This window comes from Syngnathus leptorhynchus, chromosome 6, assembly GCF_054491065.1.
Source record: "Syngnathus leptorhynchus isolate UIUO chromosome 6, UIUO_Slep, whole genome shotgun sequence".
NCBI lineage: Eukaryota > Metazoa > Chordata > Actinopteri > Syngnathiformes > Syngnathidae > Syngnathus > Syngnathus leptorhynchus.
The window spans coordinates 155,211-182,026 of NC_141200.1; the positions used below are offsets into that span (position 1 = coordinate 155,211).

General features: G+C 57.0%; 4 protein-coding genes and 1 non-coding gene across 12 annotated transcripts; 2 read left to right on the top strand and 3 right to left on the bottom strand.

Annotated features, from left to right (window-relative positions):
* Positions 1 to 31: 31 nt before the first annotated feature.
* Positions 32 to 8,497, bottom strand: LOC147054946 (FYVE, RhoGEF and PH domain-containing protein 6-like). The gene is made up of 21 exons (XM_085914949.1): positions 8,266 to 8,497; positions 5,840 to 7,301; positions 5,150 to 5,276; positions 4,952 to 5,019; positions 4,858 to 4,888; positions 4,323 to 4,474; positions 4,091 to 4,247; positions 3,571 to 3,658; positions 3,039 to 3,089; positions 2,914 to 2,972; positions 2,637 to 2,708; positions 2,482 to 2,550; positions 2,294 to 2,377; positions 2,154 to 2,233; positions 1,971 to 2,073; positions 1,752 to 1,892; positions 1,546 to 1,651; positions 1,393 to 1,481; positions 1,188 to 1,316; positions 954 to 1,093; positions 32 to 895 (listed from the first exon to the last, which is right to left on the bottom strand). The coding sequence occupies exons 1-21, from the start codon at positions 8,273 to 8,275 to the stop codon at positions 859 to 861; spliced, it is 3,255 nt and encodes a 1,084-aa protein (XP_085771075.1). The 5' UTR covers positions 8,276 to 8,497; the 3' UTR covers positions 32 to 858.
* Positions 5,742 to 26,791, top strand: LOC147054947 (ETS domain-containing protein Elk-3-like). Of its 3 annotated transcripts, none has more exons than XM_085914963.1 (5): positions 5,742 to 5,755; positions 23,560 to 23,776; positions 23,876 to 24,574; positions 25,574 to 25,696; positions 26,274 to 26,791. In XM_085914963.1, exons 2-5 carry the CDS (start codon positions 23,570 to 23,572, stop codon positions 26,364 to 26,366), a joined length of 1,122 nt encoding a protein of 373 aa, XP_085771089.1. In that variant the 5' UTR covers positions 5,742 to 5,755; positions 23,560 to 23,569; the 3' UTR covers positions 26,367 to 26,791. The 3 variants fall into 3 exon arrangements, with proteins under 3 accessions (XP_085771089.1, XP_085771088.1, XP_085771087.1); XM_085914962.1 differs by lacking the exon at positions 5,742 to 5,755 and adding an exon at positions 21,494 to 21,845; XM_085914961.1 differs by lacking the exon at positions 5,742 to 5,755 and adding an exon at positions 21,494 to 21,845 and having other exon boundaries at positions 23,556 to 23,776; positions 26,274 to 26,790.
* On the bottom strand, positions 8,809 to 14,824 carry LOC147054948 (uncharacterized protein C3orf20-like). 5 transcript variants are annotated; one of them, XR_015066431.1, is made up of 19 exons: positions 14,546 to 14,824; positions 13,994 to 14,110; positions 12,795 to 13,605; positions 12,627 to 12,700; positions 12,194 to 12,534; positions 11,952 to 11,984; positions 11,811 to 11,864; positions 11,632 to 11,734; positions 11,293 to 11,490; positions 11,069 to 11,218; positions 10,887 to 11,004; positions 10,697 to 10,816; positions 10,468 to 10,630; positions 10,163 to 10,355; positions 10,016 to 10,093; positions 9,598 to 9,955; positions 9,276 to 9,483; positions 9,110 to 9,208; positions 8,809 to 9,044 (listed from the first exon to the last, which is right to left on the bottom strand). XR_015066431.1 is itself a non-coding variant. In XM_085914400.1 (19 exons), exons 3-19 carry the CDS (start codon positions 12,843 to 12,845, stop codon positions 8,906 to 8,908), a joined length of 2,433 nt encoding a protein of 810 aa, XP_085770526.1. In that variant the 5' UTR covers positions 12,846 to 13,605; positions 13,994 to 14,110; positions 14,546 to 14,821; the 3' UTR covers positions 8,809 to 8,905. The 5 variants fall into 5 exon arrangements, 3 of the variants coding, with proteins under 3 accessions (XP_085770526.1, XP_085770529.1, XP_085770527.1); XM_085914400.1 differs by having other exon boundaries at positions 9,110 to 9,252; positions 9,367 to 9,483; positions 14,546 to 14,821; XM_085914403.1 differs by having other exon boundaries at positions 9,110 to 9,252; positions 9,367 to 9,483; positions 9,598 to 9,802; positions 14,546 to 14,820.
* On the top strand, positions 15,194 to 15,281 carry trnay-gua (transfer RNA tyrosine (anticodon GUA)). Its single transcript is given in 2 exon segments — positions 15,194 to 15,230; positions 15,246 to 15,281. It is a non-coding gene; the product is annotated as a tRNA-Tyr (tRNA).
* hal (histidine ammonia-lyase) lies at positions 15,461 to 20,820 on the bottom strand. Of its 2 annotated transcripts, none has more exons than XM_085914404.1 (20): positions 20,397 to 20,820; positions 20,084 to 20,144; positions 19,961 to 20,003; positions 19,826 to 19,900; positions 19,690 to 19,762; positions 19,539 to 19,605; positions 19,419 to 19,456; positions 19,218 to 19,343; positions 18,994 to 19,133; positions 18,858 to 18,905; positions 18,411 to 18,558; positions 18,241 to 18,336; positions 18,088 to 18,146; positions 17,663 to 17,743; positions 17,522 to 17,587; positions 17,265 to 17,430; positions 17,065 to 17,199; positions 16,846 to 16,954; positions 16,679 to 16,748; positions 15,461 to 16,611 (listed from the first exon to the last, which is right to left on the bottom strand). In XM_085914404.1, exons 1-20 carry the CDS (start codon positions 20,641 to 20,643, stop codon positions 16,480 to 16,482), a joined length of 1,980 nt encoding a protein of 659 aa, XP_085770530.1. In that variant the 5' UTR covers positions 20,644 to 20,820; the 3' UTR covers positions 15,461 to 16,479. The 2 variants fall into 2 exon arrangements, with proteins under 2 accessions (XP_085770530.1, XP_085770531.1); XM_085914405.1 differs by having other exon boundaries at positions 19,961 to 19,988; positions 20,397 to 20,814.
* Positions 26,792 to 26,816: the final 25 nt, after the last annotated feature.

The following is a 26,816-nucleotide window of genomic DNA, read 5'->3' on the forward strand; positions in this document are numbered from 1 at the left end:
CTTCACTTTAAGAACTCAATTTTTAAGAAAATAAACACTAGATGGATGTGAATACTTTACTGTCACATGAATTCTTATTTGTTGTTCTTGAGCACGAGTACAAGAGAGATGGAAATACAAACACTTTTGAGTATCTACATATTAATTTCTACAACCATGTGTAGTTTTAGGGATCATCACTAAAAACATAAAACCACAAGTGCGTGATTAAGCAAAGTCTGTCTTGTTTTTGGCAATGACTTTAAAGCCCAACGAAGTAAACCGTTCTCGCTTTGACCCGTGACTGGCTAACGTTCATGCAATTCACATTTGTTATGGAAATGTGCACATTTTTAAACATTGGCGATGACAGACGACATGCGAAGACATGAGGCATTTACTTCTTCACCTCATTCCAGGTGATTATTGGTCCCCACAGAGAACCCATTGACTCAACACGGGTGGCGAGCCGCTGGAATGAGTCAAGTACCATCGTGACTGATTGAAACGGGGGTGGTGGCCGGAGGGTCACATCTATTACCAAAAAATAATTTAGGGAGAAAAATTGGGTGCTACAGCCAATAACGAGGTGTCTTGCGAATACAACCAAAGCGGACGTAACCCACAAACGACAAGACAAATACTATTGTAAAAAATGGCACGATGAGAAAGACGGTGAATAGCGCACGCACGCACGCACGCACGCACGCATCCAACTCTGTATGAAAAGAGTGAGATGCTGACAAAAAAGTCAACTGGCATTCCATTCTATTTGAAAAGAAGAACTGCGTTGTCTCCAGGTGGAAAACTGGGAGCACTGAGGTAAAACCTGGCGGGCCGGAGATGAAAGGTCAACATGGCGCAGTCGCTCTCCAGAGACTAAAGTATTGCCGATTCCCGGAACGTGTTGATCCACCTGTCACGTGCAAATTCAAGTTACTGTGGCAGCCTTTGACTTCTTGTTTACATTTTACCTCTGAGCCGTTTGGACGTCGTCCGCTTTGAAATTGTGGTAGAGGGTGTTTTTGTGGTACAGCTTGAAGTTGGACCTTTGGGCCGAGTCCACTTTCAACACGAAGCCCAAAAGCGGTTGACTCTCCAAGGCGGCCACGTCCTGCGCCACCAAAAACATCAGAGGAGTGCCCGTGCCCCGCCATGACGACGGCTCGGCCGGGCCCGGCCCCGGCCCGGCCCGATCCGCGGCCTACCTCGCTGGCGGCGTAGGTGTACAGAACCTTATCCTTGATGACGAACCACAAGCGCTTGCCCTGCTTCTTCTTGCCCTTGGACCTCAGCAAGTAGCCGCTCATGGAGGAGTTGTCGGCGCTGGCCGTCACCTGAAAGAGAGGGCGGGGCGGGGCGGCCGCTTGGTTGGCGTCTCGGAAGGGGGCGGGCGCCTCTTTAAGGGCTCACCTCTTTGAGGGCCGCCGGTATCCGCTTGCATTTGCGAGAGAAAGCAAAGGAGGCTTTGGGAAGGGCCACCTCGGCGAGATCTTCTTGGCCTGACCAACAAAGGGCTTGAAGACTCCGAGGCTGAGGAAAAGCGGCGGGCGGAAGCAAACCTACTTTGCTGCTCCCGCAGCACCAGGTTGCAGTGGTCGCACACTCTGGCCAACTGGTTCTTCAGGTACTCCAGGCTCTGCTTGTTGGAGGAACACGACTGGCACACCACCTAGCGCAGGGAAAAGCCAAAGGGTGACGTCACCATGCCCCTTCTTCGCCCCAAGAAGGTGCGCGGCGGAGGCGGCCGGGCCGGGCCGGGCCGGGCCGACCTTGCCGCAGGCTCGGCAGTGGTGGCGCCTCCACGTCAGCGTGAATTCGCAGGTGCAGATCATGCACATGGTGGCGCGCGGGTCGGGGATCCAGATGGGAGCTTTGGCGCCCAGAGAGGAGGCGCCGTCGCTCGCTCGGACCTGCGCGCTCAAAGAAACAGAGAGGTGACGGCCCGCCAACCCGGCGCCACGGGCGCCGCGGCTGGACTTTGCCGCTACCTCGTCACAGGACTGTCCGGATATGAAAGTGATTTTCTTCTTGGTGTAATCGTCGATGGCTGCGGAAATGGCCCGGAGCCACTCGTCTCTCTCTGACGCCGAACTGCGGCAAAACAAACCAAAAAAAAAGGTTCCAGCACAAAGCCGCCGCCGACGACGAGCCGGGAGGCGGCGAGCCCGAACCTTGCAGAGAGGATGAAGGAGCGCTCCACGCTCTCCACGATGAACTCGTTCTGACAGGCCTCCTGGCTCGGTCTGCTCACCTGTCACGGTCCACATGGGCGTCAGCCCTCGGCCAGGCGGCGAGGAGGCGGAGCTCTCACCTTCATCCCCGCCAGAGACAGCATGTTGTTGAACTTGAACTGGCCCGACTGAAGGGGCGTGGTGTACAGCAGGCTGTCGTTAAACTGAAGGAGGAAAGCACAAGCGCCGTTTGGCCTCGCCAAAGCAAAGCACAGCAAAGCAAAGCAAAGCCACGCTCAATGCTCAGAGAAGAAGACGTCGGCGCTACCAAGAAGAACATTCTGGGCTGCATGAGCTTCCTGGACAGCTTGTTGAGGACGCCCTCCTTCAAGAAGATCTAGCACAAAAGACAAGGCAAAGGATCGAGAGGGAGGGAGGGAAGGAAGGGCGAGCCAGCTCGGCACGACGGGTGAAGCGGCTCACCCTCCCGGGCTGGACGATCTCACGGTTGCCGTTTAGGCTGCACTGCACCTGAATCAGCTTCTGGAAATTATCCTAGCGCCCCGACAAAATGCAAGACACGGCCGTTGGTTTGCGTGTGCGGCGCCGGTGCGGCGCCGGTGCGGCGCCGGCGCGCTCGCAAGTCAAAGCACGCTTGTCTGTCTGTCTGTGCTGCGGCAGCATTTTTGCGAATGGCCTTCAGTAGAGGGAGTTCCCGCTATCTGGGGCAGCGACCGGTTTTGGCCGAGCGGCCTCTTACCCCTTGCTTCATGATGTCGTTGGCGTGATTGGCCACCTCGCGAACGATTGCCAGAGCATCTGGACGGAGCCAAAGATCAGCGTTGCCCATGAGCCGTTCCAATCCGTCAGACGTCGTCCGCTTACCTTGCGTGTCTTTGTAATCGCCCGAGTCTTTGGGCAGGTTTTTCAAATAGTCTGCAGAAAACAAAGCGTTGCCTTGTTGCCTTGTTGCCTCGCTGCCTCGCTAATTCCCGCTGCCACCTAATCTGGCATTTTAAGTCTGCGGGGTGTTTACGAGACAATTGTGACGCCAGCAGCATTCTTCACATGCACCTGCCCGGCCTCCCTCATCCGATTTGCGGATGTCCAAAAGTCCCGTTAGACTGAAAACAGTGCGGCTATTCAGTCCAGAGCAATTCAGCAGACCTCTCAGTGCAGCTTTTCATTGCGCAAAAAAGGCACGCCAGGCCGGAAGTGGGAAGAAGAAGGGGGGGAAAAAAAAAAAAGCCCTCGTGCGTGACGGAGCGACTTCAATAATGACAAATTGAGACGCGGCCACTCGAACGTCAGAGTTGCTAACGTGTCAAAATTGAACCCCATCTCGCCAAGCGTGTTTTTGCCACGAGAGGGAAGCGCGGTGCCAGTGCGCTGAGCGACTTGGTGGCAAAGGTCCTACCTCGGAGCAGGAGCTGGTACTGAGGAATCCTTTGGATGGGCTTCAGCAGGTAGTGCTTCAGAGCCAAGTTGGCGCAACGAGGACTGGCCTGGGACACAAATATCAAAACTTGAGCTTTGGCTCGAAAATCTGGGATCAACCTGATGACGAGAGCCGAAATGATCCCGCTGCAAAGGAAATGCAATCTGCCCAAACAGTCCGGACACCAGTTTGGTGGAATTGTCAGGGACGAGCAAAAAGATTGAACGCTTGCAGCGGGAAGCTCAAATGAAGTGGACGCCAACACGCAAACCTTCAAAACAAAGGCCGGCCGGCCGGCCGCCCAAAGCCGAGGGAGGAGCCGTGAGCTTGAAAACCGGTTCCCCGGTCCACAAATCGTTTGGCTTACGTTTGATCAACTGATAGATAGATAGAAAGAAAGAAAGAAAGAATGCAAGCAAGCCAGAAAGAATGCAAGCAAGAAAGAATGCAAGAAAGGAAGCAGGAAAGAAAGAGAAAGAGGTCAGCCCTTTGCGGTTACCTCAAATTGTCGCACCACAGCGGCGAAGGGCGCGTTCTTCTTGCTCTGCTCTTCCAGTAGCGCCGCATTCTTGTCAAACTCGCGGATGTACGTGGAGTACATCTTCAGGTAGGGACCTTTTTTCAGGAAGATGTCGGCCACCTTCTCCGTTTGGTCCCTGAGAAGCAAAAAGTGACCGGCGCCATTGAGTCGGGGTCGACAAAACGGCGGTCCGGGTCCCGCCGACGGCTACCATCGGGCCAGTCGATCCTGCAGCTCTCGCAGCAGGTCCCGGTTGAGTTGGTAGAGCTGCGGCAGGTAGTAGAGGATCCGCTCCAGCAGACGCTCCTCGATCACCGCTTTGCCGTTTTGCCGCGACGCCTCGGCCACGGCGTGCCGGAAGTCCTGCAAATTGCCACGTGTGGGAAAATTCCAAACATTCAAATGCGCCACCTCTGACTACTCTTCGCCACTTGCTGGAAAGTCAGCGGCGGCGCTTCTGACTCACTGACGGCCGAGGTGACAGATACTTCCCGTCTGCCGGCCGGCCGGCCGGCCGACATGACTTTTGACAAAATGTCTCCAGTCCGCATATGTCAAATCCAAGCACTTAGCACTCGAGTCAAAGCGTAAAAGAAAAGGGCCAAAGGAGCGCTCGTCGGCGTCCTTCCCCGATTGCGCGGCCGACGTTCATCGAGCGCCATTCCGCAAAGCCGTCGCCGGAGAAACGCCAGAGGCTCTCGCCGCGTCACCGCTTGGAAGAAAAAGGTGGCGGGATGAGAACTTACCACGTGAAGCAGCTTCAGGACGTCAACAAAGCTAAGGAGCAAACGTGCAGCGTGAGCGTGCGACGCAAACGGCGGCAAAACAAAAGCCTCTCACACTTCCTCCGAGGTCATCATTTCCGTGGCGATGTGACGGAGCTTGCGCTTTCGAGAGACACTTTGTTGCTAAAAAAGGACCAGAGCAAAAAGAAGACTTCAGCAAGCTTTTCACTTTTGGTCGCCGTCACTCGCGTACCGATGCAAATATGACGCGACTCATTCGAGTTGAACCCGGAGGCCCAAGAGGTCCCCTCACCTCACTTTGAGCCGCTCGCTCGCTGTCTCCTCTACTCGAGAAGGAGCTGTCGTCCTCGTCGTCATCCTCGTCAGAAAAAGGCACGTCGTCGGAAACGCTGCCGTCCGCTTCTCCGTCCAAAGAACCTCTGCCGCCCGAGAACAGTTAGCGCTCAGAGGATGACGGGCGAGGGAGGGAGGATGTTTTTTGAGGGTTAGGGGAAGCTGCGATTCGTCGCCTTCTTATCTCTGTTTCTTTTGGGGCCCGCGTCACGTTCGGAGCAGGCCGACGTTTTACAAAATTGCCGTGAGCCCAAAGTTGCGAACTTTAGGCACGGAAACGAGGCAGCTAACAGCCAATTGAGCGAGTGCAGCAATTGGGTGCGTGCGTGCGTGCGTGCGCACGGGTATGTTGACACCCGCTGACTCATTGCGAGCCACTCGACGTGTTTTCTAGCAAGCGGCGGCACGTGACGTGACGCTAAACTAAGCTAAGCCGAGCCACAATTTAGTTGGGCCGCAAAAGCCATGTTCAACTGCGCAAAATTGACAAAAAAGGTCAACGCAGCCAGCCACGCAGCCAGGCAGCCACGCAGCCGGGCAGCCACGCAGCCAGGCAGGCAGGCAGGCAGGCAGGCAGCCACGCAGGCAGGCACCCACGCAGGCAGCCACGCAGGCAGCCACGCAGGCAGGCAGGCAGGCAGGCAGGCACCTGTCAAAGTGGGCGTTTTGATCCAAATACACCTCTGGTTCCTCATAAATGCCGTCGTCGTCGTAGTAACTCTGCCAGGTGGCGCCGGAGCTCTCGGAGCCGCCAAAGTAGACGTTCTCGTATTCGGAGATCTCTTCGTAGTAGTTCTCGTAGTCGGCGTAGTCCGGCTGGTCCCCGTCCACGCTTTGTTCCACTCCCACCAGGGAGGAGGAGCGCCGGACCGGCCCGACTCGGTCCGGCCGGTCGGGCGCCGCGGATCCTTTGGTCGTGACGGAGAACTTGAGATCCAGCTGCCTCCTGAAAGAGTCCCTACTTCCTTCCAGATGGACCGAGTCCGTGCCGGAAAAGGACCTGCGCCGAACGGGCGGGCTGCTTGGGTGACTCGTCGTCACCTCGAAAGGAAGATCCGCCGCCACGACCTTTTGAGTTTTGGCCCGGACTGCCCATTCTGCGATGGCGGGAGATTCCTCCCGCTCATGGCTTCCTTCGCCCTGCGCTCGGTCGACGGACAGCTCGCCGGCGGAGGCCTCGCCGGCGTAGGCCTGGCTGTCCCGGACCGGGTCTTCTCTGTCCACGTTGCTCAAAAATGTGGATAGCTGCTTTTTCCTGGGTGTAGGGGATGGTTTTCTCCCAGACGACGGCGAAGCTGGCAGAGCTGGCAAAGCTGACAAAGCTGGCAGAGCCGGCAGAGCCGGCAAAGCTGGCAAAGCCGGCAGCGGGGCTCCGCTTCCGACGGATGACGACCCGCCGCCTTTCCCTTCTGCCGCCGCCGCCGTCTGCGCTTTCACTTTCCACCCCCCCTGGGTTGGGATCTCCCCCCCGGTCCGGCAGGCCTGCGAGGTGTTTTGGAGTCTCCGCGGGATAGGGAGAGGCAGCGGTTGTTGTTTTTCCTCAGAGCCATCATCATCAGCGCCTTCCTCCGGACCATCCCGGGTGCCGGCGTTTTCCTCCTCGCTCAGCATTCTGAAAAGAAGATGTCCGACCTTCATCGGAGGTCTGGAGGAATTTGAGTTTTTGTCCGTGGGAGGTTTCCGGCTCGGGAGGTGGCCGTTGGAGGCGTGGCTGCCTGCTGTGACTTTGGAAGGGTCAGTCCTTCTCTCCGGGGATGCGCTCTTTGAGGTTCTGCCCTTCTCGACGTCTCTCCCCGTTTTGCTGACGTGACTGTCCCGGAGGCAGCGGCACTTTTTCTGGCTGCACAGGCAAATGGGAACAATGGCATCCCAGTTTGGCTTGATGCGCTCAAAGCCCGGCGTTTGCGGGCTTTGAGCGGCGGCCGCCGCTTTGAAGTTCAGCTCGGAGAGGCTGGGTTTGGGTGCCAGCGGGGGTTTGGTCTTCCTCCCGGGCCCCGGAGACCGCTGCCACGGGACTTGTTTTTGGCCCGATGAAGGCGTGACCGGCGGTGGCGGCGGCGGCAGATGGGCCAGACTGGGTTTGGGGGCCAGCGGTGGCTTGCACCCGGTGCCTGAGGAGAGACGCACGCACACACATGAGCAAATACGGGCAACGCGCTTCACTTTGACAGTGCTGACGGCGGGATGTTATAAAATGGGAATGTATCACAAGGCTTCCTCCTCCACTGGGTCACCCAGCTAATTTGGTGAAGAGGAAGCTGAGAGGAGGCAGAATTTGGTGGGTGCGTGTTGAAAGGCGGGAGTACTACAGGCTAAATGAGCGGACCATCTGAAAGACCAGAAAAAATAAGAAGAAAAAGAAACAAAGAAAATCTTTGTTCCTGTTTGGGAAGAGAGATACGTCAAAATGTTAACACTATCGATGAAGATCTCAGTCAGAATTGGGGGTTGTTTTTTTTTCAGAAAAAACGTTCAACAAACATTGATTTTGTTGGACTAAAAAGTTGCTCTTGCACTTACCAAATGGTATTTTCTGGGTTTTGCTCGTATATTTTAAAACAATAAGTAATATCTTGTTTCCACTGAAGCTGATCAACTCAAACGAATTGTTAGTTTCTTTCTTCTAGTTGAATAATGCAAGTGTTTCCACCTGCTGACTGAGCTCAATCTTCCAACATTCCATTCCCAAATTGAATTGAAGACATTTCTGCAGCAAGAAACGCCTGCGTACTGTACTCTGCTGGACTGGACCGGACCGGACTGGACCGTACCGTACCGTACCGTACTGCCTAACACGCTTTGCTTCAGCAAATGATGAGGCGAAACAGAACGAGGACCCAAACCGGCAAAGGATGAAGCGAAACCCGAACCGCTGCCAGTCAACATGTGAAGGACTCAACAAGAAAGGCGAGCAAAATAGCCAGTCCAGTCCAGGCCAGACCAGACCAGGCCAGGCCAGGCCAAACCAGGCGACATTTTGTCTCGAGCCACAAATGAAGGAAAATCATACTCGAAGCTCGTTTCAAGAGTGACCAGAAACATCGAGCGACGACAGAGGTGGTGGACTCTTCTAACCTGACTTCATCTTGGCGTCCGTCGATCCAGTCCGTCAGCCAAAATTCATGGCCGGCCGGGCGCGAACGTCAAGATAAGTTGACGACATTTGCGCGTGATTGTGCCGTGCGACAAGCGAAGGCAGGCAGGAAGGAAGGCAGGCAGGCAGGCAGGCAGGCAGGCAGGTAGGTAGGCAGGAAAGCCGCGCGGGAGCTTCGGTAGACCGGCTGGGTGGGTGAATTTCAAAGCTCACTCAACTTCCTACTTGTAGGGACTCCCAACAATACGCAGGGGGCGCCAAAGTGCTGCCAAACCTGCATCGTCAGTTGTGCCGTGCCGTGCCGTGCCGTGCCGTGCCGTGCCGTGCCGTGCCGTGCCGTGCCGTGCCGTGCCGTGCCGTGCCGTGCCGTGCCGTGCCGTGCCGTGCCGTGCCGTGCCGTGCCGTGCCGTGCCGTGCCGTGCCGTGCCGTGCCGTGCCGTGCCGTGCCGTGCCGTGCCGTGCCGTGCCGTGCCGTGCCGTGCGGCTTTTTCACATGGCCAGGCCAATCAAAGAGGCACAAAAGAAACGTTGGGGGGGAGACATTTATTGCCATGCTGCTCTTTCCAACCATAAGTCGTTCCCAAGCTCCATTTTCTCTCCTCTTCTTCTCCTCCGAGTCCGTCACGTCTCGGCGACGTCGTCTTTGTCAGGCGAGTGAGTCGCCGCCGCCGCGACGTCATTGGCGAGCGCCAGCGCCGATTCGTCCACTTTATTTGCGTTGGAGGCTTCCGGGGCGCTCACGCTGACCTTTACGGTCTCGCTGCGAGCGGAAAGCAAGGGTATGGATAAGGATGCCGTCGGGCGGCAACGCTCCACTTTGCCCACCTGAATTTATAATCGGGAGGGAGGCTGACACCCATCCTGTAGTCCTCCCTGGTTCTCAAAATTTGCTTCTGAAGGTCCAAGACGGAGAAGGCGCGACCGCTGGAGACGTAGCCCAAAAACATCAGTCGCCCTCGGATGTACATCTAACACATTGACATTTTGTTACGTTTGACGTCGTCGTATTGTCCCTTTGGATTCAAAGTGAGAGAGAAGCCAGCGCTCCAGTCAGGTGGCCGCCGTCCCCGAACTCCACTGACCAGGATCATGCCGGCGGCGACGTTGTGGCGATGCTGCAGGAGAATGTTGTCCACCGGGCAGCCCAAGGCCCCCGTGGACACCTCGTACCTCAGCAGGCGAAAGGAGTCCATCTGGCACTGAACGAACGAACGAACGAAGGAAGGAAGGAAGGGCCCGGCCCCGAATTAGGAGCGGGAGGGAGGAAGCGCCTTTAAGGCACGGTCCGGTCGGTCCGGTCCGGCTTGGCCTACCTGAGCGCAGGGCATGGTTCGGCTCCGGTTGCTCTTGCGGTAGAGCTGCTGGACGGCGTCCTGCTCCGGCGCCGACCCGGGTTTGACGGGCAGCGTGACCACCACCACCAGGATCTGCCGGCTGTGCCGCGGCTGGCCCGTGACGAAGGCGTCGTACTCCGCGTCCAGCAGCACGGGCATCAGCGTGGCGCTGCAGCAGCACCTCCTGGGGGCGGGGCCCGTAAGCTGCTTGCGCAGGGCCGCCCGCAGCAGCAGGGGGCACACGGTGAGCGGCACCGACGGCGCCAGCCGACAGCGCACGGGCAAGCGGGGCAGGGCCGCCAGACGCAGGTCGGGATGGTCGGGAAGGATCACCAACCTGCCCGGGGCCGCCACGTCAGACGGCCGGCGTCGAAGAGCACGGCGAAGGCGGACTTACTCCTGTTTGATGTTTCCCAGGATGCGAAGGGGTCCGATCTGGATCATACTGTGCTCCTTGGTGTTCTTGGCGGGTACCCTGCAAGAGCGACGAGGCACGTCATTGGCACGTCGCTCCCAGGGAGCGTGGGGGGAGGGGAGGGCGTGCCTGGTCTTGGGCGGGGCTTCCCGCGGCGTTTTCTTGCCGTGCGACTCCAGTTTGGCCGCCGCTTTCTCTTTGGCCTTGGCCGACTTGCCGTGGGCCCGCTCGGGTGACTTCTTGGCGGGCGGCGCCGAGGCGTGCGCCCGCTTCTTGTGCTTGCCCCTGGGGGTCTTGGGCTTTTTCTCGCTGCGCTTCATACCTGCACGTGGGCGCGACGCGGCGGCGTGTGACGGCCGGAGACGTTCCGCGACGCATCGAGCGATGCGTCGAGCACGCGAGCGAGCGGCGGCGGCGGCGGCGGCGACAGGTACCGGTGGCGCTGCGATACAAATCCAGCCAGGCGTCCAGGATGTCTCGTACTTTTTTGCGCATTTTGCTCAGTTCGCCCGTGCCGTGACATCCTTTGGTCCATCGCGCCGACGGGGTCCCCGCCGAGGCCCCCGCCGAGGCCTCCGGGAACGTCTGCTCGGCCTCCTGCGTGGGGAGAAACGGCGCCGTTGAGCCGCTGCCCGTCCCTCGGCCGCCGTGGCTCTCTCTCACCGCTTCCTTGGCCGAGTAGGGCAGGGCCGAGAGAGGGAGCTGGACTTTGTTGTCCTCGCACTTGAAGCACAGCACAGCCGACGTGCCGCTCAGCAGATGCAGCGAGATGCACTTTGCCAGCTGCCACGCACACACAGATTGCAGCTTTTCACGCGCTCCGTCAGCTGATGGAATTCCAGCCGGGGCTGACCTTGACCACAATCTTGTCCTGTTCTCGGTCCGTCTTCCAGCACCACTCCTTCTTGAGGTTGCCTTCCCAGTCGTACACCGAGCCGCCGTGCCGGTCCCACAGGGCCGTCACCGCCGAGCTGCGACGAGGGACATCCCTTTGTTCGAGGCGGGAAAAACAAAGACGCGGACGGAGGCGCCAACCTGACGGAGTGCGAGGCGGAACCTTGACCGAACGCCGTGACGGTGGCCAAGACCGCCGACGCGTGGCTGTCGGCAAAGACGTTGGTGCAGAAGCCCCCCGCCGGGAGACCCGAGGGGCTGTGGCATACGGCCATGTTGCCCGACGGGTAGCTGAGGGGGCGGGGTTAAGGGCCGGCCGGCCGACGCTTTCCTCGCGGAGAGTGCCAAAGCGGCGCAAAGGATACTAGATGAAGGAGGTTCCGTCGGCGCACCTGCAGTGGAGCTTCTTGAGCGGCGGCGGCGACGGCGTCCGCTGAGGCGTGGCCTCGGCGGCTTCGCCGGCCACGCTTAAGACGCTGCGGCTCTTCATTCCGGCCTTGCCGTCCACGTAGTGGCGGAGGATGGGAGAACTCGGCACCTGGTCCAACACTCGCCGCTTGATGCTGGAGCACGGAAGCCAGGCGTTAGGGTGGGAAAACAACTTGACATTTTCAACGCGCTCCGTTTCGTGACGATTTGAGCCGGAGCTTCCCAACTACCGACCGCTGCCACACGCTAAAGTAAGGAGTGGAGAAGGGACTGACTGCAAACTGTTGCTGGCCTGAAGTCGCTCCACCACCCACTGGCACAAACCCCGGGGAGGAGGCGTGTCTTCACCCAAGGCCTGGAGCGGCAAAGCCAACCAATCTGGACACAGCGCCACGGCGCTCACAAGACGACAAAGCAACGGGTGGGACGACGACGGAGCCGCGACGGGACCCACCTGGATCTTGACCGCCGCCGGAGATCATCTCGTCCGTCGGCGTGGGACTGACGGCTGCCGCGGGGAGCGAGCCACGCGCAACCAGCCGTGAGTTTTCATTTCCAAAAAGCAGGGCGCCCAAAGCTTGCGGCGTGTACTTACCGGGCGCTTCGTCGGCTGCGGAGGCATCGTCATCTGACGGGGAAAACACAAAATGCGGCAAACGGAGTGGAGCTGCAGAGCGGCCGTGGCGGCGGCCGTGGCGGCGGCCGTGGCGGCGGCCGTGGCGGCGGCCGTGGCGGCGGCCATGGCGGCGGCCGTGGCGGCGGCCGTGGCGGCGGCGGCATGGCGGCGGCGGCGGCATGGCGGCGGCATGGCGGCGGCATGGCGGCGGCGGGCCTGACCTGTTGCGTCTTGGTTTGCTTTGGAGCTTTTCTTGGAGGACTTTTTCCTCCTGGCCGCCCTGCGCGGGAGCGCATTTTTGGCCGGCGGGGGCGGCTTGAGCGCCGCCTCGGCCGAGTAGTTGAAGAGGTGGCCCACCTGCAGGGAGGCGCCCCGGTGGCGGTGCAGCAGGCGGCCCAATTCGTTCAGCAGGCAGGGGGCGGCCCGCTTCTGGCTGGCCAGCGGGTCCTCGCTCTCGTCGTCCGTCGACTCATCTTCGCAGGTTTCCTCGTTGGCCGAGGTCTCGGCGAGACAGTCGCTCTTGACTTTTTTCAGGAGCTTCAACTCTTTGCCATTTTCAGCCCTGCGGGACCGACCGACGACAAAAAACATTCAACGGGCACAACCGCTTCAGGCTGGCAGGCTGGCAGGCTGGCTGCAGTGCACAAAACGTACCTTTTTTCCTTCTTGTCCTCCTTGGGTTTCCCCGCAGTGGCAACTTTGCCCTTCTTACTTCGCGGTGGCGCAGGCTACAATTTCGGCAAGCAGAGAGAGGGAGGGAGGGAGGAGAGTTTACAAGTCAAGCAAGCCGGTTGGCAGAAAGCAAGCGCAGCCAGCACCCACCTGGTCGAAGAAATAAATGGGGTAAGGAGGGAAGAGCGTCAAGGTAGTCATGTGGAGGAGGCGACAAACGAGCTGAGCTTTGGACGATTACGGCGACTTCTCTCACGAGTGCTGCCGGCCCGCGTCACTCGCGTCACCAAGCGATACAAAGCGGACGGACATCGTCACAACACTTCCACGCACGCCCAGCCGACTCCACTGCGGTCACGCGAGGAGGCGCCGGCCGGCGGCGGAAGCTGCTTCTCGCTCGCAAACTTGGAGGACGGACGGACGGACGGACAGACAGACAGACAGACAGACAGACGTACGCCACCGAGCTGCCACGCCGAAGCAGTGCCGCCGCGGCAAGTCTACAGAGGGCGCTGCAGGACAAGAAAACGTGTTGCTGTGCATATGCGGGTGCATGGCGAAATAAAACAACTCAAACTCGCAACTACCAAAAACTCAACGAAGTTGAAGCAAAATAAATCATTCAAACCGAGATACACTAACAAAGCCACTCTCGACAGAATGACGGCAAACTATTATAAAAGCCTTCAACAGTAACCATTTTCGCAGGGAAAGCTTTCAACACCTCCACTTTTTGTCAGATGGGAGACGGGTGTGGATTTTTCAAGCCACCGTGCCGTGCCGTTCCTTGGCGTTCCTTGGCGTGCCGTGCCTTGGCGTTCCTTGGCGTGCCGTGCCTTGGCGTGCCGTTTTGAGGCGTCCCCTTCAAGCCAGCGCAGCCTCACCAGCAGCATCAAGTCTTCGCAGCGTCCCAAAGATGCTCGGGCCACGCATCTCCAGGGCGACGCACGTTACGGATGTCCTACGGGTCAATCAATCAGAAGGGAAATGACACGGAACGTCGCTTTCGACAGAAGAAACTTGTGTTTCCATCCATCTGTTGTCGGATGGATGGATGGATGGATGGATGGATGGATGGATGGACGGATGGACGGACGGACGGACGGACGGACGGACGGACGGATGGGAGTGTGTGTAATTCCAAGCGCAGTCCGTTCACCATTTCTCTTTCCACTAAAAGGCCCAATAAGAAGTAGCCCAATTTTTATTTCAGTCCTTGAGTCAACAACTCTCGAGAAATCCTTGCATTGTGCCAGAAGCACATTCCGCCACAACGTAGTAAAAAGGAAATATTCGATGAATCGATTTGGTCAACGTGGCCGCAATGAAGAGCATTGTTTCTTACTTACCTCAGCAGCAATGTTGGCTCGGGACGTTTGGACGTGTTCATTTGCGCGGAGAGCTTCTACCCTTCGCTTTTGGCACACACGAACCATCTCTGCAGCCAGCACACAATTTTCAGCTCACTGGGAAAGAATGGACACTTCATTTTGCGTACGCCATCAAAAAGACCAAACTCATCTTTGATTGACACCGTCAATTGATCCATATTGTATCATTTCTTAAAAGCGGCGTCAATCTGTATTAACGTGATGTTGCCCGAAACCCTAGCGTCATGAAAACAACAAATCCTACTTCCACAAATCATATGACATGCGCTTACAACTTTACAACAGCACCACCTACTGGTTACTTTAGTTCTGTTACGAGTACGTTTCTATATCAGAGTACATACTACATGTTCAAAATACATATACAATTCAGGACAATTATCCCATGATTAGCCACTTTATTACGTGCCTTGGTCGGCATTTGACCTTTTGACGTCAGAACAGAGGAGTGACGCGTCGCCGCGCCGCCACGCCGCGCCGCCATGCGCCGCCCGCGCCGCAGACGGTTACCTAGCTTTTCAATTGTCGTGTTAACATGGTTGCGATGTTTTCTGGAGACAAGACGAGGTGCGTTTGCTGCCAGGTGTTCGCTAGCTTTTTCGCCTTCTTTGAAGAAGCTGTTGCGTGTTGTGCGGGATGTCCGAGGTTGAGCCAGGAAAACAAAAACGTGGAGTATAGAGCTGGTTCTTTATTGGCAAGATCTTGGCTTGTTTAATGGCGGCCGGTACACATGGCACGGCAGCTGATGAAGCAACAGGTCAGCTTCTTTGATACTGCCCGGAAAGGCGGGAACTTGTCACATGACCATTTCGTACCTGAGTGTGGGGGCGTCACCCCGCTGTGTGCGCGCGCGCGCGCTCCCGCGTGTGTCTTCCTACAGTTGTGTGTTGTATTCGTGTTCTGATTGAGCAGTTATGTTTATATAAAGTAATAAAAAGAATTGTACAGATATGAGCATCAAAACGTACATGAGATTATCTCACCTAATAGACACACATGCAGCAAAGCGAAGGAAAACAAGTGACAACTTGACAGGCTTCCGCTTCTTTCCGACTGGACAACGCTTCACGATTTATGGCGCAAAACGTAACGCATCTATTAATGGTCACTCGGTTTTGGTGGTAGTTATAAAGTCTGCGTCACCATTTTGCCCCCGTCCCTTCGATAGCTCAGTTGGTAGAGCGGAGGACTGTAGAGGCTAACGGCTGAAATCCTTAGGTCGCTGGTTCAAATCCGGCTCGAAGGAATTTTTTTTTTCCCCACTACTCGTTCCTTGAGTTCTTTTAGGCGTCGCCATGTTTACAAATCGCAGCAGCATGTTTTAATTTAAAGCAAAGCAGATTTGACAAATGTAGTCAGAGACTTATTTGTGCAGAAAACCTGTTTTGTAAAAGAAAGAAAGAAAGAAAAAAAAAAGCACAAGGGTGAGTTGCACTCCAGTACAAATTATTTTTTTTTACTGACAGTGCCTGTAACTTTTATTTCTTACAAAAAAACACGTGCACCAAAAAAAAAAAAATCTTACTAACTTGCATAGATGTCATGCTGCCCCAAAACAAACACAAAAACTGGACGGTTTGCTGCAATCTACATTTTCAAAGTGACATGTACAGCACATAGTCATTGTAGCCGAGACAAAAGGTGTGAAATGAAGAACAGATACTGAATGCCATTTTTTGCTCTCCAACTTTGTAAGACTTCATTTGTAAGTCGGCCCTGACCGAAAATGAAAAATCCCAATGTGAATTCAATCATAAACATTGACAAAGTTGTATTTGCTGGCCATCTAAGAATGTGAATTCAATCATAAACTGCTCAAACAAGACATTGACAGACACAATTCTTTTCAAAGTTGTATTTGCTGGCTGGCTATCTAAGAATTGCACATACAGTCATGATGTGTCAGTTCATACAACAGCATTTCAAATATCAGAGTGGAAGGCAGCGAAGTACAATGGCTGAGGTAGATGTGAGGCCAATGAGAATAGCCACGTCGTCGCCGAAGATTAGGAGGAAACGGCGGCGGCGCCGTGGACACTTTAGCACGCCACCCACCAAAATGCCGCTCACGTGACCACAACGCTGACTGAATTTGGAATTGTCGACCAATGAAAACGACAGCAAATGCGCCTCTTCATTTTCAAGCGCTGTCAAAACCACCACGACCAACGTCACCGCCTGCTCCCGGTCCCGACGCCATTTTGATTTTCCTTCATTTCGATCACGCTACGACTTGGATGGAAAGAAGACAAACGCTACCATCAGACTCACAGACGGACGGCGGAGGTGAGTAAAAGTAAGCGGACGGACGGACGGACAGACAGACAGACAGACAGCTTGTGCCAGAGGAAAGGAGGGAGGGCTGGCCGGCCGGCCGCCCAAAACAAGACCACCCTGCATTAAGGATCAATTATGAGCCAGTGGTTGGGGCGGCCAAGGCGCCTTCATTCGTGGCGACAGCGCTTCCTGGGCGACGGAGGCGACTCCAGCGAGAAGGCGGTCGGAGAGACGGGACGGGATTCGGGGATGTACTCTGTCTGATATTTGTCGATGTAAGGCTTGGCCACGGTCCACACCTGCCAGGTTTTGACAAAAGAGGTCAACGGACAGACGCCTTTGGGGGGGCGGCGGCGGCGCACTCGCCTTCTGGTCCAGCAGGAGACGATGCACGGCCTCGATGTCCGGGGACATGAATCGGTCCTTAATCCAGGGCCTGCGCAAGTGGAGCAGTGGCTAAATATTAACGGGCCTCCGGCCGGCTCCCTTCCAGCGTGGCCGTACCTTGGCCCTCCCTGGTGTGTTTGACTTACTTGACCACGCTGCGCACCAGGTCGTAGACCTTTTCCAGCGGCGTGGTGGTGCGCAGCGGGCGGAGGAACTCGATGCCCTGGCAGGCCGCCAACAGCTCAATGGCCAGAACTGAGCGAGCGCAGAGCACAGCACAGCACAGCAGAGCACAGCGGGTGGCGTTTTGGGAGCACAGTGACACAACGAGGCATCCAGCTTCACCTCCGTAGATGTTTCCCTACCTTGCTCCACGTGCTCCACCACCCTCAGGGCCTTGCGGGCCGCCCAGCCCCCCATGGAGACGTGGTCCTCCGTGGCGGCGCTAGTTGACAACGAGTCCACAGAGGAAGGATGGCACAAAGCTTTATTCTCTGAAACTGGAGACGGAAAATTAGGGAGGAGGTCGATAAGCCGCGGGGGGGAGCCGCACCCATCTACGCACCCAAAGCGGCGGCCGTGCAATGCGCGATCATGAAGCCCGAGTTGAGACCCCCCTCGTTGACCAGGAAGGCCGGCAGCTCGCTCAGCGACGGGTTGCACAACCTCTCGATCCTCCTCTCGCTGATGGAGGCCAGCTCGTGGATCCCGATGGCCAGAAAGTCCAGAGCCTGATGGCGAGGCCAAGGTTGAAGGGAGGGAGGGAGGGAAGAAGTGACCGACAAAACATTGGCTCTAAGAAGTCGCTAGCTTGCAACCTACCTTGGCCGGGTACTCGCCGTGGAAGTTGCCGCCCGAGATGGTCTCCCCTCTTTCGGCAAACACCATCTCGTACAGTCAATAGGAAAAAGTCACGGCGGACCATATTCTCTCCGCGAGGCTCATTTCTCTAGAGAAGGATACGGGGTTGTCCGTGGCGCTGTTGATTTCAGTGTTGATGATGTTCAGGACAAACTGGATGGTGTCGTTGGCAATGCCGTGGACCTTGGAGCGGATGGGGAACAAAAAGCAGGGCGATGGAAGGAAGGAAGGAAGGAAGGAAGGAAGGAAGGAAGGAAGGAAGGAAGGAAGGAAGGAAGGAAGGAAGGAAGGAAGGAAGGAAGGAAGGAAGGAAGGAAGGAAGGAAGGAAGGAAACGACGGCGGTTGTCAACCGCCAAATTAGAAAATGATTGGAACATTTTTCAAAGTGGAATGGATTTATTTTCTAGCTAATTTTGTGAAATGATGTCAAATAAAGCTGTGACGGTGCAAAATCAAATAAAAGCAGTGGTGGCTTTGAATCCCTGCTGGAAAAGATGACAATTGTGCCAATGGGAAAGCGCTTTACCTGAGGACAGCAACGCATGGTGTAAGCGTCCTGGACTCTGTCGCAGAAGCGATGGCTCTCTGGACGGGCACAAAAGGCATTTTCAAAGCAGGCAGGGCGGGCGGGCGGGCGGGCGGGCGCGCGCATGGATCTTCTTCAGCTTCCGCCACCCACCGGCAATCTCGGACGGATGGTGATCCGAGTCCAACAGCGAGCGGAAGCGCAGGGCCACCTCCGTTTGTCCCGGGTGGGGCCTCAGCGAGTGGATGTCTGCGCAAACGACACACCTTGACGCTGGGGCGGGCGGGCGGGCAAGCTGCTGAGGCGGGCGGGCGCTGTCTCACCGCTGTCAAAGGCCTTGGTGGTTCCCTTCAGCACCTCCAAGGTGAGCGCGGCGATGATGTCGGCCTGGCGAGCCACGGCCTGTGCCCGCTCCACGGCCTCCGCCCCCAGCGAGGTAATCATCTGGGTGCCGTTGATCAGAGCCAGGCCCTGCCGAGAGGCGGAGGAAGACGCGCGCGCGCGCGCTGTGTCGGAAGGATGCCACGGAAAGCCAGCGGCCCGAAGCCCGCTTTTCACATTCGCTCTCAAGGTCATTCACTCTGTACTGTGTGTGCGTGTGAGAGCAGGCCCCCACAAAAGCCATCAAACGGAAGAGTAGATTATCTCCTCTTATCCGCCCCTCCCCTTCTCAGTCGGGACGGATGACGCAATGCGGTCCCGGCGGACTCGACCGAGGTCCTCGTCTTTGCATGCAAATATCAACGCGAGCGCTTGTTTTGCAACATTACCTCTTTGGGCTTCAGCGATATCGGCTTTAGCCCGTGGGCCTCCAGGACCTACACGTGAAGGGTCGAGGGTCGTCAAAGGCAAACATGCTCTGCTGCCGGACCTCCGACCAGAGGAGACGGCGGGGGGGCGGCTTACGTATTTGGCGTCGGCCCAACCGCTCTTGGGGGACCACATTTTGCCCTCGCCCATCAGCCCCAGGGCCAAGTGAGCGAGCGGCGCCAGGTCTCCGCTGGCGCCCACCGTGCCCTTCTCGGGGACGAAGGAGAGGCAGGAAGCTGCAACGGGAGCGGCGTCAGCCGACAGCCAATGGCCCGCCGCCGCCGCCGCCCAAACCGAGTCAAATCAAAGGGCCGGCTGACCGTTGAAGGCCTGGATCATGGCGTGAAGCGTCTCCCGAGAGATGCCGCTGTGGCCTTTGGCCAGAACGTTGATCCTCAGAGCCAGCAGCATGCGGGTCCTCTCCGGGCTCAGCGGGTTGCCCACCCCTGCGCGACAGCGGCCGGCACGTTGCTTTCAACTTCAATTTGAAAGCCGCTCGCAATGGTGTCCGTCTGGCGTACCTGCCGAGTGCGAGCGCACCAGGTTCTCCTGCAGCTCCCTGCACAAATCAGGAAATCAAGCTCGCTCTCCGCTTTTTGCTCTGGACATTTGAAGAGAAAACCTTTTCTGGTGCTTTTTACTTGAGTTTGCTGACAGGAATGACGGTTCGCGCAAACTTGCCAAAACCGGTGGTGATCCCGTAAACCACTGCCGACAAGAAAGGACAAAGACCAGTGAGCTCGATGTTTTGGTTTGGTTTGGTTTGCTTTGCGTTGACGTGACCTACCGTACCTTTGTTTTCCTTGACGATGGTGTCCAAAAGCTCTCTGGATTGCACAACCTTCCTCTCGGCCTCCGGGGCCAGCTGACAAACAAAAGGCGAGGGTCAAAGATCAGCGCTGTGGAGCCCGTTTGGAGGGTTACTCACCGTTATCTTGTAGAGGCCTCTGCCCAAGTTGACCAAGTCGGTCGAGGTCAGGCTGTTGCCATCCAAGCAAATAGACTGCAGAGCAAACAAAAGTCAAATGATCGGGCCCCAAAAAGGGGGGGGGGGGCGACTTACGTCTTCGGGTTCTCGGTAAGCCGCTGTGCTATTTTCAGGTTGGCGTGATTCGTGTAAGGATAACACATGACACTGTTGAAACGTTATTCGACGCGTTACATTGGCGGCGGCGGCAATGGATACAGATGGGAAACTCCGGGCGCGCACGGGATGAAGTCGGGACACATGGTGTCGCCTTCGATGGCTGCAAGCACAACGACGACAGCACAGCGTTTTTCCTCGCTTTGGCAACATGGGCAAACAGTGACAAAAGTCGACACACAACCCCGCCCGCCCGCCCGCCCGACACACGTTTTCAGAACTTTGGCCCAACACGTTGAAAGTCATCGGAATAGGGCGCGAGAGCCACTGCACCTTACCGCACCTTACCGCACCTTACCGCACCTTACCGCACCTTACCGCACCTTAGCCCAGCGCAGCCCCCCGTTTTCCTCACCCAGCTCGACAAAGTCATTATCCTCCAGGACGTCGTCGATGGTGTCGTCGGCGTCGAGCAGGCCGAGCCCCTGGCACCTGCGCACCACGAAGCGGGCGTCCTTGAGCGCCGGGATGCCGCCGTTGTCCGGCTTGTTCTTGGTGTAGCGTTTGAGAGCTTCGTGGCCGAGCCAGCGGATGTTGGACGAGCTGTCCCGGCACGGCACCGTCAGCCACTCATCTCGGATGTGGACGGTGAAGCGAGGCATGGCTGAGTGCCGAGGTGGGTCGCAGGACCTCCACAAGGTACCGGCGAAGCAGCGGACGGGACCAATCAGACGCCTCAGCGGCCAAGGGGCCACGCCTCAACCAGGCCGGACGCACTGGTTGTGGCCAAGAACACGCCCCTTTTCCTCCGGCGTTGGGACAAAACAGCAGTCGCCCGCCGAACCGAAATCCCAACTTTTGGAAAGAAAATCGCGCAGGTCTTGCGGCCTGATTCCGGAAATTCTCATGAGATTAGACGTGGCTCAAGCAAATACGTGACAAAACGCTTTCAAAACCTAGTCAAGTTGACCAAGTTGCTTTCAAAACCTCTATCAAATCAACTGCTTAGCTCTTAAAACTATTCTACCGAAAATAAGTGATCTGAACACCATATTGCTTTTTCTTTTCTTTATTCATGACCTAACTGCTCTTCCTCGTTACTATTGCCAATCCAAATACAAAGTACGGGATAGTCTGTAAAGCGTTAATGACACTTGGGTGCCCCCAAGTGGTCGCGAGAGCCTAAGCAGGTGCTTTGGGCCGCCGTCTCCTTATCTATCATTCCTCAAAACGTTTCGCACGACTTGCAGAAATTCGGATTATCGAAGGAGGCACCGTGACACACGTCAATCATAATGTGATGTTCATTTTTGGCGAGTCGGCTTTAAAAGTGACTGAAGGAGAAGCGAAGTAATGTCTGGGCCCACTTTAAAGCGACCGGAGCGGGGGGGAGGGAGGGAGGGAGGGAGCTCATATTGACAAAGCTTCCCTGAAGGCACCGCAGAGCGATGATGTCAGTTCAGGGGCCGTCGGATTTTTCACCCCCCCCCCCCCCCTGCCCCCTGCCCGCCCCCCGCGCTCTCTCTCTCTCTCTCTCTCTCCGTCTGTGTCGCTCGCCATGTGTGCCGACTGGCGTCCGTCAGCGGGTGGGCAGCAGCAGAGGCAAAGAGGAGGGGAGGAAAAGTGTGTTTACACAGACGGCAGGCAGAGCGCCTGGGGAATCGTCGGCGAGAGGAAGTGAGCCGCCGGCTCCGCGTCTGCCTGCTCCGACCGACTTCCTGCTCGGAGAAAGAAAAAGCGCAGGATCCGATTTCAGGCCGAGCACAAGCCGTGTAGCAAGCATGGAAAAACAACCCACTTCTCCGGCGGCGTCGCGCTAAAGTTCCTCGGCGGCGAAGAAAGGCCACGGAAGTGATCGCAGCAGGTAAACATTTAGCATCCGACCAAAGTTAGTTGCGCCTCCGTTCGGACTCACTCGAGTCGCGGCGTCGAGCAAAGCCAGTGAACGCACGCAGCACTTTTTCGATGTGAATAGCAGCTTGTCTTCATTCTTCCGGTGTGCAGCTTGGGGAGAGAGAAAGAGAGAAAGAGAAGAAAAAACAAACAAACAGAAAACTACTCATTTCGACTTTTGCACCGCCGGCCTTTGTTTGACTTTATAAACTTCTTGGTGGCTAACTTTTGCCACGTACAGACTTTTCAGGTTCTTTGTAGCTTTTCCATTAGAAAAGATAGAGACGAGCTCGAGTAACTCGCTAGTAACTACCAACTCGTTGACTAGTAACCAACTAAATAGATGGCCTAACTAGAGAACGACTGACTACCAGCTCTTTTTAACCTTGTGTGCACAATGCGAAGGGTGGAAAACAATCGTATCAAACGACATTGACATTTTCCGGGGAACATTTTGCATGCCTTCTACTGCGTCCGTGTTCGTCGATTGTGCGTGCGCTCAGCACTTCCTAAAAATCCAAATTGGAGCGCCTCTTTCGGGAACTAACAGTATTTCAGCAAATTGCTCACTTTGGCTTCCCACAACCGACTTTGGAGATCCAGCGTCGAGTCTACCGAGAAGCCGTTTGGACCTAAATGGGAACCGTTCTAAGCATTTCGAAAATGCCCTTTCAATTGGCCAAAGGTGAAAGCCAAAATGGAAATGACAAATCGGCCCCCCCGTCGCCCGGCAAAAACGGCTGCGAAGCCACAACACGCAAACAAACAAAATCCAAGCGCGGAGGCAGAAGAATGGCGACAACGTGGACTTTTTCCACATCAAACCGACAGGAAGCGGGCGAGATGCGGTCAGGACCGAGTAATGTCTGCGCCGCGCGCGGCCGTCGACTAATCTCATTAAGAGTTTCCGTCCGTCGGGCCGACACACTGGGGGGCTTTGTGGGGACGGCGGCCCCGAGCCAGCCGGCCCCGAGCCGGCACACGTCCCGGCTGAGGAATGCCCGCGAGAAGAACGCCGGCGGCGGCCGCCGGTCAGCCAGCGGCTGGCCAGGAAGGGAGCAGCCGCTGTTGACCTCAATGACACATTTACTGCATATCACGAATCGCTTCTCAACAATATGGAGTAGCGCCACCTAGGTTTTCGTCTGTTCAATCATACTCACAAGATTGATTGGCAAGGACGGCCGTCGGTCGCCGGGGATCTTCTCCGCCTCTTCTTCTTGCCGCACGCATAGAGCTCAGTGCTGCCCAGCGTGTTGTGGCCCAACGTGGTACTGCGCCCGGCGACTTGGGACTGAGTGTAAAAAAAACAAAGCGATGTTTTTCTTAGCTGTACTGTCCCCGTGGATTGAGGGCGGAAGGAAGACGTTGATCTTGTCACCGCTGGGAAGTGCCAGTGGGCGGCGCGGGGAAGCGAGAGAGCGAGAGAGCGAGGGATCCCCTCGGCCGGCCCATTCGTCCTTGAAAGGCGGGAAGTCCTGACTTTGACAGCTTTGTAGTTTGACGCGGCCGCTACTAAAACGGCGGCCGCGCCCGCCCGCCCGCTCGTCGCTCGCTCCATGTTGTTGAGAGCGCGCCTCACATCACACCTGCCGCAAGAGTCCAATGCGTGCAAATGTAAAGACTGGCAAGGTGAGCCAAGAGAATTCATCCTCACTTCCTTCCTTTGTACATGTGGCAGCCAGGCAGGCAGCGATGGACAGCGCCATCACCCTGTGGCAGTTCCTGCTGCAGCTGCTGCTGGACCAGAGCCACAAGCACCTGATCTGCTGGACGTCGGCCGACGGCGAGTTCAAGCTGCTCAAGTCCGAGGAGGTGGCCAAGCTGTGGGGGCTGCGCAAGAACAAGACCAACATGAACTACGACAAGCTCAGCCGCGCCCTGCGCTACTACTACGACAAGGTCAACTACGTAGCGGCGCCGTTCTCGCTCACGCCAGTCCGAAGGCCGTCCCGTCCCGGCCTGGCTGCGTCAACGCCGTTTGCTTTTTCTTCCCGCCAGAACATCATCAAGAAGGTGATCGGCCAGAAGTTTGTCTACAAGTTTGTCTCCTTCCCCGAGATCCTCAAGATGGACCCGCAGATGGTGGAGATGGGCCTGGCTTCCGGGAGGCTCCCCCCGCGGGAGGGCCGGCCCGCCGACGTGGACGAGGAGGAGGAGGAGGCCGAGGACGAGGCCGACGAGTGCCGGAGGAGGGCGCGGGTGGCGGCGGCCGCCGCCGCCTTGGGAAGCCGCAACGACTACCTGCGCTCGGGCCTCTACTCCTCCTTCAGCGTGGCCTCGCTGCGCCACCGGCCCGAGCTGCTGCGGGCGCTGCGCCACCAGCCGCGCTCCGTCATCCGCTTCGGCGCCAACGCCGAAGCCTACGTCTCGGCCGCCGCGTCGCCGGGCCGCGAGCGGGAGGACGAGGAGGAGCGGGACTTGACGGAGGCGAGCGCCCAGCCCCTCAACCTCTCGTCCGGCCGCAGGGAGCGAGGCCTGCCGCCGCCGCCTCCTCCGGAAAAGCGGGCCGGCGGCGGAAGCTCCGCCTCCTCGTCCTCCAGTTGTAGTGAAGGACTCCCGGCCAAAAGCAAAAAGCCAAAAGCTCTGGACATCTCAGCCCCCTCCCTGCTACTGGCGGCCAGCGACATTGGCTCCATCGCCCTCAACAGTCCGGCGCTGCCGTCCGGATCGCTCACGCCCGCCTTCTTCACGGCGCAGGTGAGCATCATTTTGACTCCCACCTGACATGAGCCTTTTTTGTCAGGAATGCGAGCGCTCCTTCGTTATGGCCGGGGGGGGGGGGGGACAACGAATAGCATACTTGCATTACAAGCTGCTAAGTGGAGCGGAGCCTTGTGATCAATCACGTTAAATGCTTTTCACCGAGCTTACCTGCGGAGCAGAAGTGTCGTTAAGTCTCGGCAATGGTCTCGGCTCCCGTCTTCTGAAATGCGAGCCCACGCGTCGGCAGCCTCGTGCCTTTCGAGTCACCGCCGGTTCCCTTGGCCACCAGGAGGCGGTATACTACAGTCACGCTCAGCGCAAACCCAGAAGAAGGGTCTTCTTATGGGTCGCCTTTTGGAGCAGATGCCCGATTTTGGTTTGTTCGTTTGATCGGCTTCAGGTATCGGCGGCCGATAGCTTCAAACGAGGCCCGACGCCGTCCGTCTTTGTTGCGGAGGCAAAATTTTGGACGGATGTCATCAAACGACCGCGTTGCTTCGTTGCCATTTGGTGCCGTCACATTTTTTCGCTGTCAAGCAAAAGCGCGAGCAGAGGGGTGCAGTGGGGGCGGGGCAGGCTCTTAAGTGATGCCATATGCTCCAATAATTGCATTAATAATGCGAGCGGGATGCCTGCAACACTGGCTCGTTTCTCGGAGGTGACACCGGGTTGGGTTGGGGGAAGAGCAGAAGACCCAGAGAGAAATTGATTTCATATGTTGCCCCCCCCTCGGTCAACAACAACCCCCTCCCTCCCTCCCTCCCTCCACGCTCTAACGTCACTTCTGTATTCCAGAGGAGAAACCGCAGACTTCCTTCCTGCTCCGCCAGTTTGTTTTTCCAGAGGCCAGAGAAGCTGGTGCTCTGCTCTGCTCCGCTCTGCTCCGCTCTGCTCCGTTTTGCATTTTCAGCATGTTTTGCATTAGCCCCAAAAGGCCATTGCGTGCGCTCCTCCTGACTCCGCCTCCTCTTTTTCTCACTGCTCCTTTTGCAGACTCCCTCCGGCCTGCTACTGGCTCACAGTCCGCTCTTGTCCGGCATCCACTTCTGGAGCAGCCTGAGCCCCGTGGCCCCGCTCAGCCCCGCCCGGCTGCAGGGCCACGGCTCCTTGTTTCAGGTGAGTTTGGTTGCAAAAGTGCACACACACACACACACCCTGTCGAGTATCAGAGTAGATCGCAAACAACTTTGAAGATGTTTTTGCGTTGCCGCATCGGACCGGACGAGCACGCTCGTGCGACTAATCAGCGACTCCGGCGGGGAGGGGCTCGCCTGGGGTGGGCGGTGGGGGGCGGGGGGTGTCCGGTTTCAGGACCGTAGCGCCGGAGAGGAAATCCTGGGAAGACTTCCTGTTTGAGCCCAGGGGAGCCGACCGGCCCGAACAGGGCCAACCGGTTTCTGGAGCGGATCCTCGCTCGTCACGTGCGTGCCTGCCCCGCCCCGCCCCGGATCTTCCTGTGCCTTTGCTACCTGAGCCTTCACTGGGGGTCCGGGCAATTTGTATCAGCTAGCAACGCAATATCATACAACTAGAGACGAACAGGAAGAGACACAAATAACAGGAAGCCTGAGCTGTGACAATGCGGCGGTTCCTCAGCGGAAAGGCAGCCTTTCACAGTGCTTCCTTCCTTCTGCTGACCCCAACTGTGGGCCTGCCTGTGGGCCCGCCTGCCTTTCTCTTCCTCCACCCACAGTTCCCCAGCCTAATCAACGGACACATGCCTCTCCCCCTGCCAAGCCTGGAAGGAACACCCTCCTCTTCGCCCCCCAGTACCCGCAAAGCGTGAGGGATGCGGCCCCGTCGCTCGTCATTCTGCTCGACATTCTCTTGAGATTGTTTTGTGACCTCATTGGGTTTTGTCGTGGGGGGTTTTTTGCACTTGGGTTGCTTGAGGTTGCAGTGGTGAAAGCACTCAGTTAAAAAAAAAAAAAGCTAGCTAGCTAGCCATAGCGCTAGCTGCTAAAGGCGGGCGAGCGGGCGAGCGAGCCCCGACGCTCCTGCGCTCATCCTTCTTTGTATATGCAACGTATGCACTCTACTCTGCTCTGCTTCTCAGATCGTACCGGCTGTGCCTTCATTTTGGGTGCTAGCCTGCCAACTTCCAATGAATGAAAAGCCTTTTTTTTTTAGTACTTCCTCTTTTTTTATACTGGACGTGATATGCAGTCTGTATTATTTTGTATTGTGAAGAATGTCATCTATTTTCAATAAAGTAAGCATTGAATGCTCCGACGCC

Bases quoted from the DNA above. Each gene is read 5' to 3' on its own strand.
- LOC147054947 (XM_085914963.1), top strand. From the start codon at position 23,570: ATGGACAGCGCCATCACCCTGTGGCAGTTCCTGCTGCAGCTGCTGCTG. The intron at 23,777-23,875 runs GTCAACTACGTA...TCTTCCCGCCAG, and splicing joins TGCGCTACTACTACGACAAG to AACATCATCAAGAAGGTGAT. The intron at 24,575-25,573 runs GTGAGCATCATT...CTCCTTTTGCAG, and splicing joins CCGCCTTCTTCACGGCGCAG to ACTCCCTCCGGCCTGCTACT.
- LOC147054946 (XM_085914949.1), bottom strand. The intron at 4,248-4,322 runs GTAGCCGTCGGC...TTTGCTTCTCAG, and splicing joins CAGGATCGACTGGCCCGATG to GGACCAAACGGAGAAGGTGG. The intron at 3,090-3,570 runs GTAGGACCTTTG...TGTTTTCTGCAG, and splicing joins GTACCAGCTCCTGCTCCGAG to ACTATTTGAAAAACCTGCCC.
- LOC147054948 (XM_085914400.1), bottom strand. From the start codon at position 12,845: ATGACTACCTTGACGCTCTTCCCTCCTTACCCCATTTATTTCTTCGAC. The intron at 11,491-11,631 runs GTCAGTCCCTTC...TCCGTGCTCCAG, and splicing joins CAGGCCAGCAACAGTTTGCA to CATCAAGCGGCGAGTGTTGG. The intron at 9,045-9,109 runs GTGGGCAAAGTG...TTCCGCTCGCAG, and splicing joins CCTCCCGATTATAAATTCAG to CGAGACCGTAAAGGTCAGCG.
- hal (XM_085914404.1), bottom strand. From the start codon at position 20,643: ATGCCTCGCTTCACCGTCCACATCCGAGATGAGTGGCTGACGGTGCCG. The intron at 19,457-19,538 runs GTAAAAAGCACC...TGATTTGTGCAG, and splicing joins ATTCCTGTCAGCAAACTCAA to GGAGCTGCAGGAGAACCTGG. The intron at 17,588-17,662 runs GTATCCTTCTCT...TGACTGTACGAG, and splicing joins ACAGCGCCACGGACAACCCC to ATGGTGTTTGCCGAAAGAGG.